Below are 21,332 nucleotides of genomic sequence, written 5' to 3' on the forward strand. Positions count from 1 at the left end.
CCTCTGTTTTTCTCTGTCTGTACAAAGGGATGAGCATCTGTCCTGTGGCACCTGATAGGTACTTTTGCAGATCCAGTAAGACATTGGTGACATTGTTTCATAGCTTTTAAGAGCTGGGTCATTCTGAGAGGCCATGTGGCAGAGGGGCAGGTGTTGGGCTCTGATGTCCAGTAGGTGTGTTTCTAAATCCCAGCTTAGCTGAGATTTAGAATACTTTGCCTGGGCAAAGTATTCAGTGTCCCCAAGCCTCAATGTTCCCATCTAGGGTGCTGAGTTCCTCCCCTTCTGGGGGCCCAGAGCAGAAGTTTCAAGATGCTGGCAGCAGATGTAATTTTCTGAATTGATTTGGGTACTTATTTGTCAAGTTCCTGCCTAGTTTTTTCAGAGGAAGAGGTGCCGGGACCCCCTACTGACGGGCTAAAGGCCCTTCAGGGGAGCCAGGTCAGAGGTGGGGTGAGACCAGGCCACTAGGCCTTTTGGGGCTAAAGAGCTTTGAGGGGAAGAAGCCCCCAGATAGAACAGCTCTGGGCAGACTGACTTGAGATCAAATCCCGACTCTGCCATTTCCCGCCTCTGTGTCGTGGTTTCCTCATTTGTAAGGAAGGGTAAGGTCGGGGCCTGTGTATAGAGGTCAGGAGTAGCTCATCTACAGTGCTACCACGTACTAGCGCTTCCCATGCACCCCACATTGTTCTGAGCACACGACATGCATGAGCTCATTTTATCTCCCCAGTAGCCCTAGGAGCTAGGCGCTATCACTATCAACCCTATTTTTCAGAAGATGAAATGGACACTTAGTAGATGTTAGAACCAAGGTTTGAACCCGGGAAGTCTGACTCTGGAGCCTACTCTTAACTGCCACCTGTACTGTGAAGCCCCTAGTGTAGACAACACTGGTGGCACTGAGTAGTATTTGCTGTGTCACAGCACTGGGATCCAGCTGCCAGTGGCCATACTGGGAGTACCCTAGCCAAGGGCCTGAGCCCCTGTTGGGTCCTGTACTGTCACTTTGTTGTAGCTACTGACACCCAGTATCTGAGCCCAAAGGTTGGAGTCAGAGGTCCCAGGAGGGGCAGCAGGCAGGGGCAGGGCCAGGGCATGGAAGCAGTAGAGGCCAAGTCAGCTGGTCCTGGGCTTGGCCATCCCTCTGTAAGCTGGACCTGGGAGGGGCGGGAAGCAGGCAAGAGCCAGAGGAAGCAGAATCCCCAGAGGAAGGAGGGGGGCCTGCCAGCTTTGGGGTGGCTTCGGGTAGCTGGGGGCCTGACACAAGAAGGAGTGGGCACCAGGAGCGTAGGCTGAGCCGTGGTGCTAAAGGTGTATATGTGAGTGTGAGTGTGTGCGTGGGGTGAAGGTGAAGGGAGGGATGGATTGAGGAGGATCTCTGCCTGTGGAGGAGGGATTTAACCTCCTGTTATCAGCTGCCAGCTTGTCTCATAATCCAGGCAGGCCCAGCAGGGATCAGCAGAGTGTGTTTCCGCATCTCGGATGGACGAGGCCCATGTCTTGTTCCAGCACATCCCGCGCTCATCCTGTCTCCTGCGTCACCTTGGGTCTCCTCATTTCTCTGCGTCTCTTCTCCCCATAAAGTCTCATTGCCTGCCCTTCCTCACCCTCCCCACCCAGGTTCTGGTGTAGGGAGCAAATCTTATGTATTCAGACCCTGCTAATTTATCACTTGTGATTGCTGGGACAAAGGCTAGCTTCCAGTTTAAAATTCATTCTATTCCTGAACAAAAACGCAGCACTAACCAGGTGACAAGGGACTGTTTATTCTACTTCCTTAGAAGAACTGACTGCTACCCAGTGCTCTGAAATGGCATTTGCATGTGAGGCACCCAGGCAATCATACATGCAAAGCTTAGAATGTGCCTGGTGCAAAGTAAGCAGGTACTGAGTAAATGTTTCTTATTAAAGCAGGTCTTCTATTTCTCCTCCTTGGGGTAACATGTATTTTTTTTTTTTTTTGAGATAGTTTTCAGTCTTCTCACCCAGGCTGGAGTGCAGTAGCACAATCTCGGCTCACTGCAACCTCCACCTCCCGGGTTCAATTGATTCTCCTGCCTCGGCTGCCCGAGCAGCTGGCTAATTTTTGTATTTTTAGTAGAGACAGGGTTTCACCATGTTGGCCAGGATGGTCTCGAACTCCTGACCTCAGGTGATCTGCCCGCCTCGGCCTTCCAAAGTGCTGGGATTACAGGTGTGAGCCACCGCGCCTGGCTGTATTCTTAGTGCTGTATGCATATCCTGTATCCCAAGTCACTCTTCTCCAAGGCTGGGACAGAGACTTTAGTCCTTCCAGTTCTACGTGGATTCCCGAGTTCTCTGACTCTCAAGCGTTGCTGTTATGGATGGAGCCAGGCAGTGGCCCTCACAGGTGTTACGTTATTCAGTTCTCACAAGTTTCTGGGCCATGTGATCTCCACCATGGAGACGAGATGGTGGAGGCTCAGAGAAGCTCAGTAGCTTGCCTGTCCAACCTGAAGACCAGAGCTCCCACCCTCCACGTGGGTGGGCTGGGCACATCCATCCACCCTTCCTGACCTGTGACACAGATCTTATCATAGGCAAATGTTTGCCTCCAGCTAGGGACTCAGTGGGTGTGGGCTTTGTCTGGCACACTCTGTCCTGGGAATAGAAACCTGGTTTCTTCCTTGTTCATCCTTTCTGCCTGGCATGGATGGTGACCCTTCTGTCCAGTCTAGCCTGGCCGTGCTGGCCCTGAGGCCTGGAACTGGGGAGCACGAGCAGGTGTGTTTGTGTCTTGGAGAGGCTGAGAAAGGGCTGCTTGGCAGTGGGCCTTGGCAGGGAGGGACCTCAACTCCATCCAGGTTCTGTTTGCTCAGATTCCCTTTCAGTCTCCACCCCGCCTCTGCACCTGTTGTGTTCCCATCCTCCTGGGCGGCTGGCAGCTGTCATGGCTGGGGCACCTGTCCCAACCCCCGAGGACGCCCTCTGGGCTCCCTGGCTCCAGTTTCTCTGCAGCACTTGGCTTGCACTCTCCATCTCTGAGTACTTTTGCTCTCCTCTCCCTCCTCATGTCTCACTCTTCCAGACTCGAGGCAGCAGCCTCCACTCTTGTCCTGGCTCTGGGCATAGAAGGACGCCTTCAGCTGGGGTTCCCTGCTTCCTATTCTCTACTGCCAGGCCCAGCCTAATGGGTGGAGAGGATGGGGCCCTGGCAGGATGGCCATAAGCCTCAAATGCTGATGAGGCGGCTCATCAACTCAATCAAATTATCCCTTGTTCTTGATGAAGGAAACACTATAGCAGCAAGGGGCTGCCTCCCAGCTCCTCCACAGCAGGGTCACCTCCTGCTCCTGGCCTCCCCAGACCCTAGTCACTTCCGCCTACTTCATAAAAAGAAGTTACCCCCTCCCTTGTCCAGTGTTGTCTTCTATACCTCCTGATGCCCGGATTTATATGTCATATTAGGCATAGCAGCAGAAGACATTACTCCTGGGTCCCAGTCGCCTTGCCTTCCACCCACTGTGTGGCCTTGGCAAAGTCTCTATCATTTATTGGGCCTTCTTTGCTACACCTGTAAAATGGGCCCAGAACTTCTTTGCCTGCTTGAAGGTAGGGGCTGGCCCCAGTGCTCTCTGGAGGCTCTTCCCCCTTAGAGAGCTTGGTGACTGTGACTCTGATGGTTTCTATTCCCCAGTGAATTTGTTCCATGTTTTATTCTGGAGTTGCTGGCTCTGCCTTAGACTTTGAGTTCTGAGAGGGCAGGTTTAGGCTGGGAATGAGGTGCTAGGCCTTGGGGAACCTGGATGAGATAGGACTTGGTGAGGAAAGCCTTGAGCTGGATAGACCATCATGGAAACCAAGATGGCACCCAAGGGAAGAGGAGCTGTCTGAAAGGGGTCGGGGACAGGAGATGGCAGGGAAAGGAAGGACAGCTATAGTAGTGGGGAGGGCCTTGGGAGCTGAATGGGTTCAGAGAACCAAGGGGCCTAAGGTTCCCTAGATGGCAGGAGAGGACAGATGCAGCTGGGGATTCTGTCAGACCAGGCCCCCAGGGGCACAGCCAGCCCTGCTTCCTCCCTGCAGGCTTTGAGGTATTATGTCCCCACCCAGGTCATATATGGGTCTGTGTTCTTCACAATTTCCAGGATGACATCTCCAGTGTCTGTCTGGGTTGCCTGTTAGCGGATGAGAAGTCCAGCCTTACTGCCTGTCTTCCGCCTGCATTTAGGCTTCATCCCTGGAATGTCATCTTCTGTCCACTGGAAAACGTCTAGGCTCTGCTGCCATACAGAACCCTTCTGCTTCCTTAAGGAGACGGTCCACTGTCCCCTTGTCTTCTCTCCTCTAAGCAAGAGGGGCCCCTGCCCTTTGCCCTTTCCTGGATGGAGCATGAGTTTTGATGTCAGGCAGGTCTGGGTTTGAAGCCTCGTTTGTCTTGCCTTCAGAATAACCTCTCTAAGCCTCAGTTTTGTAGCCTGAAAATGGGGATGATTATAACTCCTGAAGGGAAGTTTTGGGATTGGCTGATACATAAGATACTTAGCACAGTGCCTGGCACACAGTAAGCGATCAATACATGGTAGCATTTATAGCTTCTGCTATATATTTACTTGTAGCCTCTCCATTCCCCTTTCACATCCTTTCCAAAGTGCGGCTATAGAATGGAACACAGATCATTTAGCCAGAGCTGAAAGAACCTCATTCCTCAATCCCAGCCTGGCTTCTGCTGGGATCTGGAACTGCCTGTTACTCCGTCCATGCCCGTTTTACACCCCTGGCTTCTGCAGGGTGGGCGTTGGGTCCTGCTCACCAGTTGGTGTATAGTGGGCACTCAGTGAATTGTTGATGAATGAATAAGTGAATGAATGATGTATGTTAGTGATTTTCTCATGCTTTTAGTAACAGAATCCTTTGGCCAAATGAATTTTTTTTTTTTTTTTTTTTTTTTGAGATGGAGTCTCGCTCTGTCGCCCAGGCTGGAGTGCAGTGGCACAGTCTTGGCTCACTGCAACCTCCACCTCCCGGGTTCAAACGATTCTCCTGCCTCAGCCTCCCCAGTAGCTGGGATTACAGGCGTGTGCCACCACGCCCGACTAATTTTTTATATTTTTGGTAGAGATGGGGTTTCACCACGTTGGCAAGGCTGGTCTTGAACTCCTGACCTCAAGTGATCCACCCGTCTCAGCCTCCCAAAGTGCTGGGATTACAGGTGTAAGCCACTGTGCCCAGCCCCAAATGAAATTTTATGGGATGCCCCAGTGAATAAAACAGAGAAGGGGTGCAGCTCTTTAGCCATATCCCGGGGCTGCCTCTCCCTCTAGAGGTCCTGGACACTGCCTGAGGAAGTGACAGGAGAGGGAAGCCTCAGACACAGGACATTGATTGCCACATCCTATTTGGGGAAGTGATTGTGGGAAACAGGCTCATACATCTGTGGGAAAACCCTTTTAGATCTCAGTGTCGAAGGCCTGAGGACCACTCGGGCCACCTCCCAGTTCTCTGTTCTGTTTCACTCAAGTGGCCAGAGTTGGGGCTGCTGCTTATCTGAAGGACTTCCAGCTCGTGGAGCCCCAAACTGCCCCCATCCCTGCTTGCTTACCACTTGGCTGCTTTCCCAGTCCTGTGTCTGAAAATTACATGATTTCAGGTCTGTTTGTGAGATGTTTTCTGAGTGCCTGCTCCAGGCAGGGGCAGGAGTGATGTGAAGCCCGAGGGGAGTGAGGCCAAGTCAGGCAAGGCTCACCCTGCGGGGTGCAGGATGCGGGATGTTGCTGCTGCTTCTCCCTCCCCTTGAGCCTCCTGCCTCCACCCTCACCCTTCACAACCAGATAGGACAGTGACTTTCTGAAATGTGGGTCTGGTCTGTTGCCTCCCTGCTGCAGGCCTTCCCTATTGCTCTCAGGAAGAAGGCCAGAGTCTTCACCCTGCTCCTCAAGACCCTCCTGGTGTATCCCTGACCCATCCTGGCTCAGCAATGGAGCATTTCCTGAGGCTCCTCCTGCTCACCCTGCTCCATACCAACCTTGCTTCTGGAACACACCAGCTCTCTCCAGCCACAGGGACTTTGCCTATGTTGTACTCACTCTCTCCCCTAAGCCACCTCCACAGCACAGGGCCATTAGCCTTCAGATCTTGCCTTCACTGTTGCTTTTCAGGAAAGCCTATCCTGAGCCTCCCAGAACCTTGCTCCTTTCTTTCAGACCCTTTTTCTCAGGTTGTGATGATATGCTCCTTAGTGAGGCTACTGGATTCCTTCTGGACTGGAAGTCCACGAAAGCCAGGACCTGCCACTGAGGACCACCCTTGCATCCTTAATGTCTGACACATAGTAGGGGATCAATAAATGTGGGTAGAGTTGAATTAAATGGTTGAGGTGCACCCAGGAGAAGCTGGGGCAAGCAGATAGGGCCCCAGCCAGGCCATGGCTCTCTCTGTATAGGACAGAGTAAGGTAAGGGTTAGGAGATGCCCAGCTCAGGAGCTCAGAGGAAATATAAGTGCCAAGAACAGGGACTTACTCTTACCTAGGGCCCTAGGGAGGCTTCCCAGAAGAAGTGCTCCCAGTGCTGGGTGATGGGAAGGGGGCATTCCAAGTGAGGAGAAGGCAGGAACCAAGGTGAGAGGGAGGCTGATGTCTGGGTGTGGGGCCATAGGAAGGCCAGGCTGGGCATGTGCGAGGGGTTGGTGGGCAAGGGGCCAGCCGGGTGTGTTAAAAGGCAGGCAGGGTGTGGAGGGTGACTCTGCTGCTACAGGAACAGCCTCCAAAGCATCTTCTTTTGGCCTCAATTTCCTCATGTGTAAAATGGGCATACACATACACTGATCTCTTAGGGTTGTCATGACGATTGAGCAAGTTAAATGCGTCACACGCTCAGGGCGGTGTGGATCACGCAGTAAGGCCTCGTGTTTGCTGTTATTATGATCATTATCCGACAAATGGAGTTTGGCTTACTTTCTCCTTGTCAGCTTCCCGCCCCCATGGGAACTGGGTATGTGTGCCAGGAAGTGTGTGCGTGTGTGTACGTGTGACTCTGCACAGCCACGAGCCGGTATGTGCCTGTGGAAAGTGGGCTGCCTTGTGTGGACTCGGGTGTCATGGCTTCTCCCGGAAGTCGTGGGCATGCCTCTGGCTCAGGGGAGCACCGGCCGACTGGGCTTGTTCTCCCCCAGATCCCGCCCAGCCCTCTGCTGATGACTCTAGGTCAGGCCTGAATGTCCCTCCTTGTTCTCCTAACCGCTTCCCCAGACCCACTCAGAAGTGGGAGCAGCAGGGTCTTGAGCTGCGGGCTCAGGACCCAGTCCAGTCCCTTACAGGTCCCAGGCCTCTGAGTTCCATCTGCTGTGGGGCAGCCTCCACCTTTCCCGTGGCCCCTTCCTCAGCCCCTACCCCTCTGTCCTCCCACCTGCCCGCTGGCTTTCTCTTCCCACCCAGCCCTTTCCCTGGGGTCCAAGATCCCAGACCTTGAGGACAGGGGCTGGTGTCCAGGCCAGGGCCAGGGAGGAGGGTGCTGTCCTGTTGTCCTGGTAGAGGCCCCTGAGCTTATGTTGGATGGTGACATTGTTCCTCAGACATGGCCTGAGTCCTGGTCCTGCCTGTGACCTGCTGGGTAACTTCAGGCAAGCTCCTTAGCCTCTCAGAACCTCCACTTTCTTCTCTGTAGAACAGATATCATCATAGCCGCTGCCACCCACACAGTTCCTGGTGCACAGTGCATGCTCATTGCATGGCAGCTGCTCTCTTGATGATGATCTGGGCTCCTGGCATGCCTGCCCAGGGCTGGAGGGGCCTGCCATCCCAGCCTCCCTCTTCCCCCTCTGTTCCCACCTTTCCCTCTTCCCTGAGTGTGGGGTGCCAGTGTCCACCTTAAGATTTCTCTGGAAACTTTGTGAGTCTGTGGAAGCAGCCGTATGTTGACTGTGGATATTGAGAGGTGTGTATGTGTAACCATGTGAGTACATGTCTGGTGGTCAGTAGATGGCTGAGTGTGCTCAGTGGTGAGTGCTCCCAAGTGCTTATGAGCCCATGTATATGCACATCTGTGTGACATGATGCAGAAGAATAGTGCAGGTCTGTGTTGGGGTGTGTGGTGTGTGTGTATGTGCATGGTTAAAGGAACAGGTTAGTGTGGGGGGAAAAGCCTGGATTCTGGTGCTGCACTGCCTGTGTTTGCATTCCAGCCTTGCCACCTTTTAGGTGAGCACCCTCTCTTTGTCTCAGTTTTCTCATCTGTAAGACCATCATCATCATCTTAGAGATGGTACCTGTTGATAATGACTGTAATACTGACCTCATCATTCAGCCTGTGAGGACCAAAGGAGTTAATACTTGCAAAGCCCTTGGAACAGAGCCTGGAAGAAGACAGAAACGGTGTTAGCACTTGGTTAACGGCTCCATCAGCTTGATTGTGAACCTCTTGAGGGCAGGGACAATGTCTGTTTTGCTTCCCAGGGGGTCCCCTCTCACCTAGCAGGACCTCTGCATGTAGTAGATGCATGAGGCTAGTGAATGAATGGCTGTCGGCCTGGGCGTTCAGGGAGGGCTGTGTGTGTCACTACATCCCTGAGATGGGGCTGTGTGTGATGGGGATGTGTGTGCGTGTGCGCGCCTCTGCTCGCTTTCTGGAGCTCGCTGCTATTTCAGGAAGCCTCCAGTCTCCTCCTCCTTATGTAAATAAACATGACAGATCCCATCGGCTGTACCAGCGCGGGAGGTGGGGAGGCTGGAGTGGGTGAGAGCGGGGAGGCGGCGGCCGGAGGGGTGTGCGTGCTGCGTGCGCGTGTGGCCGGCTGGCCGCGGGCGGGCGGCGTGCGCGTGTGCGGGAGGGGGCGCGTGGGGGCGCGTGGGGGCGCGGGAGGGGCCTCGGCCCTGCCATGCCGGTCTCCGCCCGCGGGGGAGGAGACGGGGGAGGAGGAGGCGAGCAGCCGGCCGGGGCGACTCGGTGACCAGCCGGCCGGCCCAGCAGAGGTGGCTGCACTGCCCGCCGCCGGAGATGGGGGGACAGATCACCCGGAGCACTCTCCACGGTAAGGCCCCGCGGATGCCTGCGGGCCCGCCCACCCCAGCCCGGAGACCGCCTGGGGAGGCCGGGCGGAGGGGCGCTGGGGCTGGGGGCTTGGTCATGCCCCTACTTCTCACTCCCTGGAGGGGTTTGGGGCTGTGTGAGGGGCACCTTTTGGTGGTGGGCACTGGGGTGGGGGCAGCAAAGGAGCTGGGTAGAGCAGGAAGAGGGGTGCCTTCCCTGACAGTGGCGCCCTCCCACTGATGGTGGGAGGTCAGGCAGCTGAGGCTCCCCACAAAGTCTCCTTGTCCTCTTACCTCCATGTCCTCTTACCAAGGTGCTGACTAGCTCCCAAGTGGGATGCGAGGTCCTGGGTGTCCCTACCCACCTTTTCCGCGACAGATACAGCCACAGTTAGTTACACAGCTGAGGGGACCTGCTTGTCGGCTCTGGGATGTGGGCCTTGGAGGTGGTGCTGTGTTCTATGCTGGAGCCCCGCAAAGACATGTGGGCACCCACATGTGTGCTGAGTGTGCATGTGTGTCTGTGCTCGTGAGTAGGCACTGAAGGTGCCCGTGGGTGTGCACCTGTGGCGGCTTGTGCCTAAGCACACGGGTGTGCAAGTGACAGCACCCCACAGCGCCTGACCTCGCTTCTCCAAGTGTGTGCTCTGTGGGGGAGGCCAGAGAACTTCTGAGCCCTGCAGGTCAGGTCCACAGTCAGACAGACCCACAGCCTGGAGCTGGAGGGGTGAAAGAGAGGGGGGCCACTGGCTGGCTCCCCATTTGCAGAGCTCCTGCTTGCTCCAACCCCTGTCCTCTTGTTCCCCTAGCTCTAGTACTGTGGTCTTGGGAGCGCCGTGGCTGATGTGGCAGCAGACCCGGAGAGGAGAAGCCTTCCTAGGGACTTGTGTGTCTTCCCTGGGCCCTGGGAACTGGGGTCCTTTACAAACCGGCCAGAAGAGAATAGGCTGACCTTGGGGAGTCCCTGACACACTCCCCTATGTACCCTGCTCCCTACTTGGATGGGGTATTAGGAGGTGGGACAGTGTCGGTCTGCTGAGTCCAGTGGGCACTGGGGAGCCTGGGAGAGGCTCAGGAAGGAAGGAGAGTGGCGGCAGGAGCGCGTGGGCAGCCGCAGCCGGAACTGGTGACCAGGTGGCTTCTCCCTTCCAGGCTCTGGACTTTGGGAGAGTAATTTCTAATTAAAAAAGAAAAAAAGACAGGGAAAGATGTAGGAAAAGCAAATCATTGGCTCTCTTAAAAGGAAATGAATTCCGTCCTGGGTTTGGAGGGCTAAGTGACAGATGGAAGGCCCTGGAAGACACATAATCCGGAGCCAGGCCAGGGGCACTGCCAGTGGCCTGGGCCTTGGCCGGAGAGTTGGATTGGGCTGACCTGAGCCTGGCCTTGCCCGTCTGTGGGGTGGGGGCTCTTCTCAGAGCTTGCTGGCCCCAGTGGGGCCTGTTGGCAGAGGGTCTGGAGCCGACTGGCATTTTCCACTGGAGTCAGACTTGGGCAAGCCTGTGGTCTGGGAAGAACAGAGAGGCTCTCAGAGCAGACTCAGGACATAGTACACTGTCCTCCAGCTGCCTGGAGCACAGGCTCCCTAGAAGGTGAGACCACCTTAGCTCATGCTCTGGGAGTGGGTAGATGTGTTTTGTAAGGAAGGCAAATGTCTTCCTGAGCCTCAGTTTTCTCACCTGTCAATGAGGCTGGTAATAGCACCCTCCTTCTAAGATTGCTGTGCAGGCCAGGCTCGATGGTTCACGCCTGCAATCCCAGACACTTTGGAGGCTGAGGTGGGAGGATTGCTTGAGCCCAGGAGTTCGAGACCAGCCTGGATAGTATAGCGAGACCTCGTCTCAAGAAAAAAAGAAAACAAGATTATTGTGAGGATTACGTGAATCATGTGAGCAGAGAACTCAACGTGGGGAAAATCAAGAGGGCTTGGAAAGGCATCCTGGGCTCAGGGTCATATTCCCTCCCTCTCATTTGTCCCATTTCCCTGGGGGCAGGAGGATCACTTGCGGTGCTCTGAGAACTCTAGGAATTGGGCATCCAGGCTAGGTGGCCATCAGTGAGCGCTCATCAAATGCCCCATCTGCCTTGGCCTCCACCCTTTTGCCAGGACCGCCCTCCCAGGCGGAGCCTCCCTTAAGCTGGCCCTGGCCTTCGCCATTGCACAAGCAGAGGGGACAGGAGTTGGAAGGTCTGGAGAGGGAGTGTTTGCCTGTGTCCACACAGCCAACCTCCACCCCCATCAGAACCCTTGCATATGCGTCCTCATGCATCCACGCCTATGTGTGCCCACACCTGTACACACACCCTGGCTGCTCCAGCGGCTCTGGTTTCACCTTCTTCTGGGAAATGAGCTGGGGCCAGCGGGAGACACAGGGGTTTGCTCCTTCCTAGGGGTGCCGTAGCCTGTAGCTGGGCTCCTGAAGACACATTGAAATGGTCCTTGATTGTATTTTCTTTTCTTTTCTTTTTTTTTTTTTTTTGAGACGTAGTCTCGCTCTGTCACCCAGATTGGAGTGCAGTGGCACGATCTCAGCTCACTGCAAACTCTGCCTCCTGAATTCAAGCAATTCTCTGCCTCAGCCTCCCGAGTAGCTGGGATTACAGGCACCCACCACCATGCCCGGCTAATTTTTTGTATTTTTAGTAGAGACAGGGTTTCACCATGTTGGTCAGGCTGGTCTTGAACTTCTAACCTCGTGATCCACCCGTGTCGGCCTCCCAAAGTGCTGGGATTACAGGTGTGAGCCACTGCGCTTGGCTGATTGTATTTTCTTTAGGGCCTTGGACTTTCGGCTTGATTCAGGCCAAACATTTTGGATTGCTGCGTTAAAGTGAGTGAGGGGAGGGTGACAGGAGGACACAGGACTCTGTATATGTGTCGGGGGTTATCTAATTGTGTGTTTTGTTTGTGGATGTGTTTTGGCTCTTTGAGCTTCTGATGTCAACAGATGTGTATCTGTGTTTTAGATCTCTGTGTACCTGTGTGATGTGTCTCTAACTGTGGATTGAAGCGACTGTGTGTTGCCGTGCCTGTGTTTCCATGCAGGGGCAGCCACATCTGTGGTACACTGTGCCTGTGCCATGCCTCTGTGTGTGTGTGTGTGTGTGTGTGTGTGTGTAGTGGGGCTGGTGGTGAGGAGTCGGGCTCCTCTGGGACCAGTCTGGCAGGAGACCCATGGGGAAATGAATTCCCATTTGGAAAATGGTTTTAGCGGTTACATGCTTGATCTCTTCCATCCGGTAGGTTTCCAGAGCTGCTCCTGGTCTTGAGGGCAGGCTGACAGGGGCGGGAAGGGTAGTGCGAAGAGGGAGGCAGCAGTGACACTGGGAGGCCCCCCTCCTCTCGCCTCTGCCGTCCTCTCTTCTTCCTTTCCCCCCCTTCTTCCTTCACCTCCCTTCAATGCTCCCTCAGGGCAAGGAATGGACCCCTTGCTGATGGCTGATGTGTGGGTGACACATGCACATGCACCCAGACATACATGTCACCCTCAGGTTAGTCTCTGGATTTAACAAGCCTGAGTGTCAGAGGATGCTGGCGTACAGGGACCCGAGACATTGGCTCCCACCCCCTCCTGTCACAGAGGGAGATGCTGTGGCCAGGAAAGGGAAATGGCTAACTGAGGCCACACAGCTGGTGCCTCAGCGGGGAAGCCAGGCCTTGTTCCTTCTGCAGCCGGTCCCCCACTTACCGTTCTTGGGTTCCTTAATCCTCAAGCAGGCAGCAGCGGAGAAGGCATCCAGTGGCCTTGTGAGACCCAAGATTAGCAGAGGGAGCTGCCTATCTCCCAGCAGCAGCTCTGGGGGCTTAGACCAAGGGAGCTCCGGAGCTTGAAGGTGCACATCCCCACACCCCGCTCGTGCCTGTGGGCTCCAGGAAGGTGGGCATCAGGTCACTCTAGCTCTGCATTCCCTTACCTCAGCCTGGTGCCTGGCATGCAGTGGCTCCAGCAGATGCTGGGTCAGTGGGTAGCGGGGAAGAGTGTGGGGTGGACAGAGGCCCTTGCCTGCTGGACGGCAGGGCAGTTGGAGCTGAAGGTGGCCTGAGGGGGTGGGTGGGGGAGCCATCAGGGAGGTGAGGCCAGGGCTGGGCAGTGAGGCCAGGCAGTATTTGGAAAGGAAGGGAAGGCGGAGCAGGTGTTCTCGGTGAGAGTTTGAATCCTGTTCTGCTCTTGCTGGCTGTGTGACTTTGGGTCAGTACCTTCATCTGTCTGCGTCTCAGCGTCCACTTCTGTAAATTGGGAAGGGTAATTTTTACCTTGTAGAGTTGTAGGAAGGATTAAGTGAGCCAGTGGGTGCTAAGGGCAGTACACCTGGTACATAGTAAGCACTCCACAGAGTGTGCTTTTATGAAGGTTTTTGTGGAGGCTCCTCTAGGCCTGTGTGTGCTTGCCAGTGCATGCACACACATATGTGCGCACACATGCACATGTACACACATGTGCACACATATGCACACACACATACACGCGTGCATGCACACACAACACACACGTGCACGCACACATTACACACATGCACACATGTGCACACACATATACACAGATGCACACACACATATATACACATATGCACATGCACACATATACACAATGCACGCACACATACACACACACCAAGTGCACACATAAACACACACGCACACTCACATACACATACACGCATGCATACACACGTACACACTCACCTGCTGCCTCTGTCCGCCAGCCCTGCTGGGCCTGCACAACATTGCTTGTGTCTGCCATGAGGCACACGTGCCATCTGTGTGTGTGCACGCATGTACACATGCATGACTGTGGATTTGATATGGGGAGCTAGGGGTGCTGATGTTACTGGGCTGCACTTCCCCTCATTCTTCAGGCCCGGCCTGGGGGGCTTTGGGGAGATGCTGGAAGGACAGGGGCAGGGATTGGGAGCTGAGCCCTGAAGAATTAACATTTGGAGTCCCCTCCTGGAATCTTGAGGTGGGACACAAGAGGGAGAGGAGGAGGACTGGTCCTTCTCCCAGAGCAGTGAGGAATTGGGAGGCACAGCTGTATACACCTCTGGCTGCTAGAAATGTCAGGATGGGGATGTTGCAGAGTGAGTGAGAGCAGGAGGCTCAGTTGGGGATTAACTTGGCTATGAAGGTGCCAGTCTTGCCCATTCCCTGCCACTTTCTTTCACCCACCCTGTCATGATGAGTTCTTTCATCTCCCAGGGAGCAGCAGGACCTGCTGTTCGCACACCAGGCGCTCTGTGGGAGGTGCTAGGGTGCTAACATGGCCCCCCCCGGGCATGAACAGGGGCTGCGGTGTTCATGGAGAAACTGACTTAGGAGGAGAGAGGGGACTGAGCATGCCAGTCAGCTAGCTGGGGCCCACGGAGGAACCTCTGCACAGTGCGACAGATCTGAGTTCAGAGCCCAGCTCCGCCACTCACCAGCTATGTGACCTTGGGCAAGTTATTACCTCTCAGAGCCTCTGTTTCCTTGTCTGTGAAATGGGACTATTGACACTGTTTTAGTCATCTATTGCTGCTTAACAAATTATTCCAAAACTTAGCAGCTTAAAACAACAAACATTGAATGATCTCCCAGTTTCTGTGGCTGAGGAATCTCTGTGCTGTTTAGCTAGGTGCCTCCGGCTTCATGTCTGTCGTGAGGTTGCAGTCACATTGCTGGCTGTGGCTGCATCGGAAGGTTTGCCAAGCTTAACTCACGTGGCTATGGGCAGTCCTTGGTCCCTCGCCACACCATGGCGGCTGGCTTCCCCCCGAGGGAGCAATTCAGGAGAGGCAAGAGAGTAACCAAGACAGGAGCCACAGTCTTTTTATAACCCAGTCTTGGGTGTGACATTCCATTACTTCATCTGTATTCTTTTTTTTTTGAGATGGAGTCTCACTCTTCTCACCCATGCTAGAGTGCGGTGGTGTGATCTCAGCTCACTGCAACCTCCACCTCCTGGATTCAAGCAATTCTCCTGCCTCAGCCTCCCAAGTAGCTGGGACTACAGGCATGAGCCACCACGCCTGGCTAATTTTTTTGTATTTTTAGTAGAGATGGGGTTTTACCATGTTGGCCAGGCTGGTCTCGATCTCCTAACCTCAGGTGATCCGCCTGCCTTGGCCTCCCAAAGTGCTGGAATTACAGGCGTGAGCCACTGCACCAGCCACTTCCTCTGTATTCTATTCATTCGAAGCTACTTGTTAGGCCCACCCCACGCTTAAGGGTAAGGGGTCACACAAGGGCCTGAATGCCAAGAGGTGGATGCAGGGATTGTTGGGGCCATTTTAGAGGCTGTTCCCATAGACACCTGCCTTGCAGGGATTGGAGGGTGTGATCAGGTTGTGTATGAAGGGCAAATGCTGCAGCATTTGATACACAAGAAAGAATCAACCCTCATGGCCTTCCTTATCTGCTTCTTTTCTACTGCTGGCAAGTGAGGAGCTATTGAAGGTTCTTGAGCAGGCAGGGCTGTAGTCAGGCATGCTAGGCAGGCAAGGGAGCTGCTCCCTTTATTCCTTTCTTTTTCTAATTTCTCCACCGGACACCAGAAAGGGCAAGGCACAAAGTGGGTGCTGCCTGAACTCCTGCCAATTCATCAGTAGATAGAAGAATCAAACACTAGCAATTCATTCAGCAACTTTTATTGAGGACCTGCTATGTGCTGTGAACTAGGCTATAGGGATACAGTCGTAAAAAAGACAATGGCGCTGGGCACCATGGCTTACGCCTGTAATCCCAGCATTTTGGGAGGCCTAGGCGGGCAGATCATGAGGTCAGGAGTTCGAGACCAGCCTGACCAATATAGTAAAACCCTGTCTCTACTAAAAATACAAAAATTAGCCAGGCGTGGTGGCTCGTACCTGTAATCCCAGCTACTCAGGAGGCTGAAGCAGGAAAATCACTTGAACCTGGGAGGCGGAGGTTGCAGTGAGCCGAGATCACGCCACGACACTCCAGCCTGGGTGACCGAACCAGACTCTGTCTCAAAAAAAAAACAAACAAAAAAAAGAAAGTGGTCTCTGCCCTAGGGAGGCTCACAGTCCATCAGGGGGAAAGACAGGCGCAAATAACCCTGCAGCCTTTCCCAGTGCAATGCTACTCTGCAGAGCACAGAAGATGATGGGAGTGACTTCTCAACTCTCCCGATGATGGCATAGAACCAAAACCATTCTGGATGCAGAAGAGACAAGTCAATGAATTGCATACAACAAGTGCCTCGGGGTATCTGGGCTTAATCTTGTGTAAGAACCAGGATTGGGAAAGGCTGCTTGGTGATGGGTGCTCTGTTAGGGGGCTTATGGGGTTCTCAAAGCTCCATAGTAAGGCCCCTAACCTAGTCTGGAGGTCAGAGAGACTTCTGGGAAAAATCTTTCTCTGAAGGATGCATGAGAAAGGCAGATACATAGATGGGAAGGAGGAAGGAAAGGTTCCCAGCACAGAAATGGGCCTGGGCCAAGCCTGGAAATCAGAGGCAGGTGTGGGAGGTGGAGGCCCCTTTAGGGAACCCAAAGAAGTTTAATTCTGCCCAGTTTTACAATCATCTCTGTCCCCTAAGTTCCATCCTCACCTGTCCTTCTCCCACCAGGAGTCAGGCATCCCCAGCTTTCCAACCATTCTCCTAAATCCTTTCCCCCAGAGGGAGCCCTGTTCAGTTAATGCAGATAAGCGAGTCCATATCAGGACCACCCTGGCAATCTGAAATTAGGACGTTTGGGGTAAAATAAGACTGAAGTTCCTGGTCTCCCACTGGGCTGAAATGAGCTGATCATTTCCTGCAGTAGTTATGTTTGCTTTTATATTTTTAAAAAAGACCTTATGTTGAGATCAAGTGTTTAAGTTTGCAAAATTCTTTCACATCTATAAACTTACCGGGGCCTCACTACAGCCTAGAGAGGTGGGCAGGGCAGCTATGATGAGCTTCATTTTACAGAGAAATAAATCAAGGTCCAGAGAGGTGAAGTAACTTGTCCAAAGTCAAACAGCAAGTCTGTGGCCTGGTCAGGGTTTGAACCCAGGGCCTCTTGCCTCCAATACTTATCCTCTGTGCCTCGCCCCACGGCCCAGAAAGTGAGACGAGACTGCCTCTTGGATGAAGATGATGATGCTAGCACTGGTATTCAGGACCACGGGTTCAGAACAAGATGATCTTGGATGCAGTGGGCTTCAGCTGGGCCTTGAAAGATGGGTGGGGTTTGGAGAGGCGCAGGTGAGGCAGAGGAATGGCTTGAGCAAAGGTGTGGGGATAGGAAAGCAGAATGATATAAATAGTAATAATAATAATAATAGCAACTACTGACTGAGTTTTACATACACCATCTATTTTAATCCTCACAAGAATCCCATGAGGGCCTGCCATGACCCCATTTTACAGATGAGGACAGTGAGGTTCCCAAGGTCTTACAGTTAGTGACAGAGCTGCTAGGTTTGGAGACAGCCAGCCCTGGGTTCAGATCTGGGCTCCTCACTCAATGTGTAAACCTAACTTCAGAGGATCTGTGCCAGAGTGGCGTTGGGGGCATAAATCAAGACACTGCCCTTGAAGCCATGAGAGGCTGGGCACTGTCATCAGTATCAGCGCCTCTGCTCTTGGCTGGGCTGGTGAGCTCCCCCCATCTCTCCTTGGCAGCCCAGCTGAGCCCAGCCTAGGGCATCTGGGGCTCTGCCAGTGGTTCTGGGGCAGAGCTTGGTGGGGGCCATGGGGAGGTCACTCTGGAGGCTATGTGTGTCCAGGCGTCTGCCCTGGGACCCCGCTGAGAGTCAGGAATGTGGTCCGCCAGCTGAGGGTCACCCGGAGAGCTGGCCAGGCTTGTGTCTGGCAGCTCATAAATGCCCAGGAGGAATGGGGCTGTCGGGCGAGTTTCCACCGTGTCAGCAGCAGCCTCGCCTGAGGAGGGTGCCCCCACTGGGGCTCCCAAGAAGCCTGTAAACCTGTCACTTGGGGGCCCTCCCTGGGAGCTCTGCTGGGAGCCAGGCGGCACAACTGGGGCTCCATCCAGTTGTGTGTGCCCCTGGTGGAGCAGTTGTGCAGCCCACACGCCCCCCCATTTTGAGGCCCTTTGCTGCAGCTGCTCCCCTAGCCCGGGCTGCCCAGCCCCTCCTGCACACAGCCTTCCCCAAAGTGCCTGCCGTCTTGGACTTGTGGGGAAAAGGAGCTCTAGTACCAGAGGCTGAGTAGGGTAAAGGACCCCAGATGTGGCCTTGGAAGACTAGGGTTCAAGTCCCAGTTCTGCCACATAACTGCTATGTGACCACAAGTAAGTTGCTTAACCATTCTGAATCCAACTCCTTCATTCGTAGAATAGGGACCTTAAAGGGTCATAGTCCCAGTGCTGGGAGGGACCCTGTTAGATAGTGCAGGGAGGAAGCCCCACCTCCAGCTGCCCCCTCTGGACCCTTGGCATCAGAGCTATGCCCAAAGTTCATTCTCATTTTGCTTTCTGCTCGCCACCCCACTCCCTGCCCCCAAGATTTTAATGCCAGCCGGGATGGAGGAGGGGGTAGCAGGAGCAGGGACGCCGCAGTGGGGGAGGAGGGGGGTCACCCTGATGAAGGCTGCACATTGGACACTCATAGTCCATGAGAACAGCGCCCCCTAGAGGAGTGCTGGGCACAGCGCATCGCGGCCCCAGCCCTGGTTTAGAAGAGTGGCGAGGCCTGAGTTAGGGCTGTAGCCGCAGGGTGGACAGGAGAGGACAGAACCCAGGGGTGCTTATTCCTGAGGCAGGATTGGTAGACGGGGTGAGGGGTGCTCAGGGGCTCCCCTGGAGCCAGGAACAGGGAGGGGCAGGTCAGGAGTGCAGCTGGGGCCTGCCACGTGACAGGAGCCCACAGTCCATGGCAGGAGATGCCCAGCACACCAGAGAGGGTTTTCAAGTGGTCTCCCCAGAGGTGGCTCAGTGGGCGATGATCACACAGCCAGCTGAGTACAGAGAGAAGGGGCTGAGGACAGCTGCTCGGGCCGAGCCGGCCTGGCCTCCATGGCTGCCCCAACGGCCTGCCCACACTGTTGGCAGAAGACAGGCACGGTAGTCAGTGGGTGGGGCTTTGCAGCTATGAAGTGCTCTCTCTCCATACCTGGGGCAGGGAACCCCCATTCTGTTTCACAGCTGTGGAAGGAACTTAAGGATTAGGGTGACAGGCCCAACCAAGCATTGGGGGTCTTCTGGTAGATGGCCACATCCTAGGCACTGCCCAGGGTGAGCTGATGGGGGCGCCATGGTGGTGAGAAAGTGCAGCCTCTCTTCTCTCCGTCTGAATGAAGATGTGACTTGTTAGTTGTATTATAGATTTTACTTTTAAATTTAATTTTTTGTTTGAGACAGGGTCTTGCTCTATTGCCCAGAAGAGAGTGCAATGGTGCTCTCACGGCTCCCTGCAACTTTCCAGGCTCAAGTGATCCTCCCGCCTTAGCCACCTGAGCAGCTGGGACTGCAGGTGTACACCACCATGTCTGGCTAAGTTTTGTAGTTTTTTTATAGAGAAGGGGTTTTGCCACATTGCCCAGGCTGGTCTCGAACTCCTGGGCTCATGTGATCAGCCTGCCTTGGCCTCCCAAAGTGCTGGGATTACAGACCTGAGCCACTGCACCCAGCCAGTCGTAGCTTTTAAATTGAGGTATAATATGTATATAGTAAAACTCGTCCTTTTCAAGTGTATAGTTTTGTGAGTTTTGACAATGTACAAGTTGTGTAACCACTACCCCAATCTCAAGATATGGAACATTATTTCTTTCTTTTCTTTTTTTTTTTACGGACAGAATCATGCTCTGTCACCCAGGCTGAAGTGCAGTGGTGCTATCATAGCTTACTGCAATCTCAAATTCCTGGGCTCAAGCCATCCTCGCGCTTCAGCTGGGATTACAGGTGCGAGACACCATGCCTGGCTAATTTTTTATTTTTATTTGTACAACGAGATGGGGTCTCACGGTGTTGTCCAGGCTAAGATATGGAACATTTCTATTGCCATAAAAACTTCCTTCCTGCCTCTTTGTAGTCAAATCTTTCCCCTGCTCTCCTTCTCTGACACCTACTGATCTCTGTCTCTCTCTAGTTTTGCCTTTTCCAAAATACCATACGGATGGAATCGTACAGCATACAGCCCTTTGCATCCGGCTTCTTTCACATAGCATACTTTTGAGAGCCATTTTTTTGGTCTATATCAGTGGTTATATTCCTTTTTATTGCAGAGTAGTGATTGCATGGAGCTGCCACATTTTTAACTGCTCACCAGCTGAAGGACGTTTAGGTTGTTTCTAGTTCAGGGTTATTATGAATAAAGCTGCTGTACATTTGTGTGCAGGCCATTGTGTGGACATGTTTTCATTTCTTGTGGGGAAATGCCTGGAAGTGTGAGTGCTGGGACATGTGTTAGGCGTTTTTCACTTCATAAGAAACTGCCAAACCATTCTCAACACTGGCTTTCCAGGTTGTGTCGTGTCCCAACAGGAATGTAGGAGGGCTGAGGACATGATTTACATTTCTGTGTTTTGGTGGCATACATATACATACATGTATCGTAGAGACAACATAATAGAATGCCATGTATTGCCCTGTGTGCTACATGAGATGGTTTTGGGTGGTACATGAAGGAAACTTTGTTTCTTTTCTTTCTTTTTTTTTTGTTTGAGACAGATTCTTGCTCTGTTGCCCAGGCTGGAGTGCAGTGGTGCTGTCTCGGCTCACTGTAAACCTCCGCCTCCTGGGTTTAAGCAATCCTTGTGCCTCAGCCTCCCAAGCGGCTGAGATTACAGGTATGCGCCACCCTGCCTGGGTAATTTTTGTATTTTTAGTAGAGACGGGGTTTCACCGTGTTGGCCAGGCTGGTCTCGAACTCCTGACCTCAAGTGATCCACCTGCCTCGGCCTCCCAAAGTGCTGAGATTACAGGTGTGAGCCACTGCGCCCAGCCTGAAGGAACCTTTTTTTTTTTTTTTCATAGTTTATAGGTTATGAGTATTTTTTAATTTGCATTTTAAAAATTTATCCAGCACACCAAATCCATGAATTCTTGGCTATTAATGCCTTTTAATTTTTTTGAGACAAAGTCTCACTCTCACCCAGGTTGGAATGAAGTGGCATGATCATGACTCACTGCAGCCTTCAGCCCCTGGGCTCAAGGATCCTCCTGCCTCAGCCTCCTGAGTAGCTGGGAATACTGGGACTACTGGGACTCAGTACAGGCACGCACCACCACATTCAGCTAATTTTTAAATTTTTTGTAGAGATGAGGTCTTGCTTTTGTTGCCCAAGCTGGTCTCCAACTCCTAGGTCTCAAGTGATCCTCCTGCCTTGGCCTCCCAAAGTGCTGGGATTACAGGTGTGAGCCACCGAACCTGGCCTCTTAATGCTTAATGGCCAATAACA

The 21,332-nt window shown here is 53.5% G+C and overlaps 1 protein-coding gene across 6 annotated transcripts in view; it reads left to right on the plus strand.

Moving 5' to 3' along the window:
• The window catches only part of NEURL1 (neuralized E3 ubiquitin protein ligase 1), a 96,679-nt gene that overhangs the window by 52,552 nt on the left and 22,795 nt on the right, over positions 1-21,332 (plus strand). The window contains exon 1 of one of the 6 annotated variants that reach the window (XM_054522798.2): positions 8,859-8,990. The exons of the other annotated variants lie outside the window; for them this stretch is intronic. Coding sequence (XP_054378773.1) covers positions 8,957-8,990 — 34 coding nt within the window. The 5' untranslated portion in view covers positions 8,859-8,956. Of the gene's footprint in view, positions 1-8,858; positions 8,991-21,332 lie in introns of those variants that run through there. 6 annotated transcript variants of the gene reach the window in all.

The sequence above is a fragment of the Pongo abelii genome, chromosome 8, assembly GCF_028885655.2.
Source record: "Pongo abelii isolate AG06213 chromosome 8, NHGRI_mPonAbe1-v2.0_pri, whole genome shotgun sequence".
In the NCBI taxonomy this organism is placed as follows: domain Eukaryota; kingdom Metazoa; phylum Chordata; class Mammalia; order Primates; family Hominidae; genus Pongo; species Pongo abelii.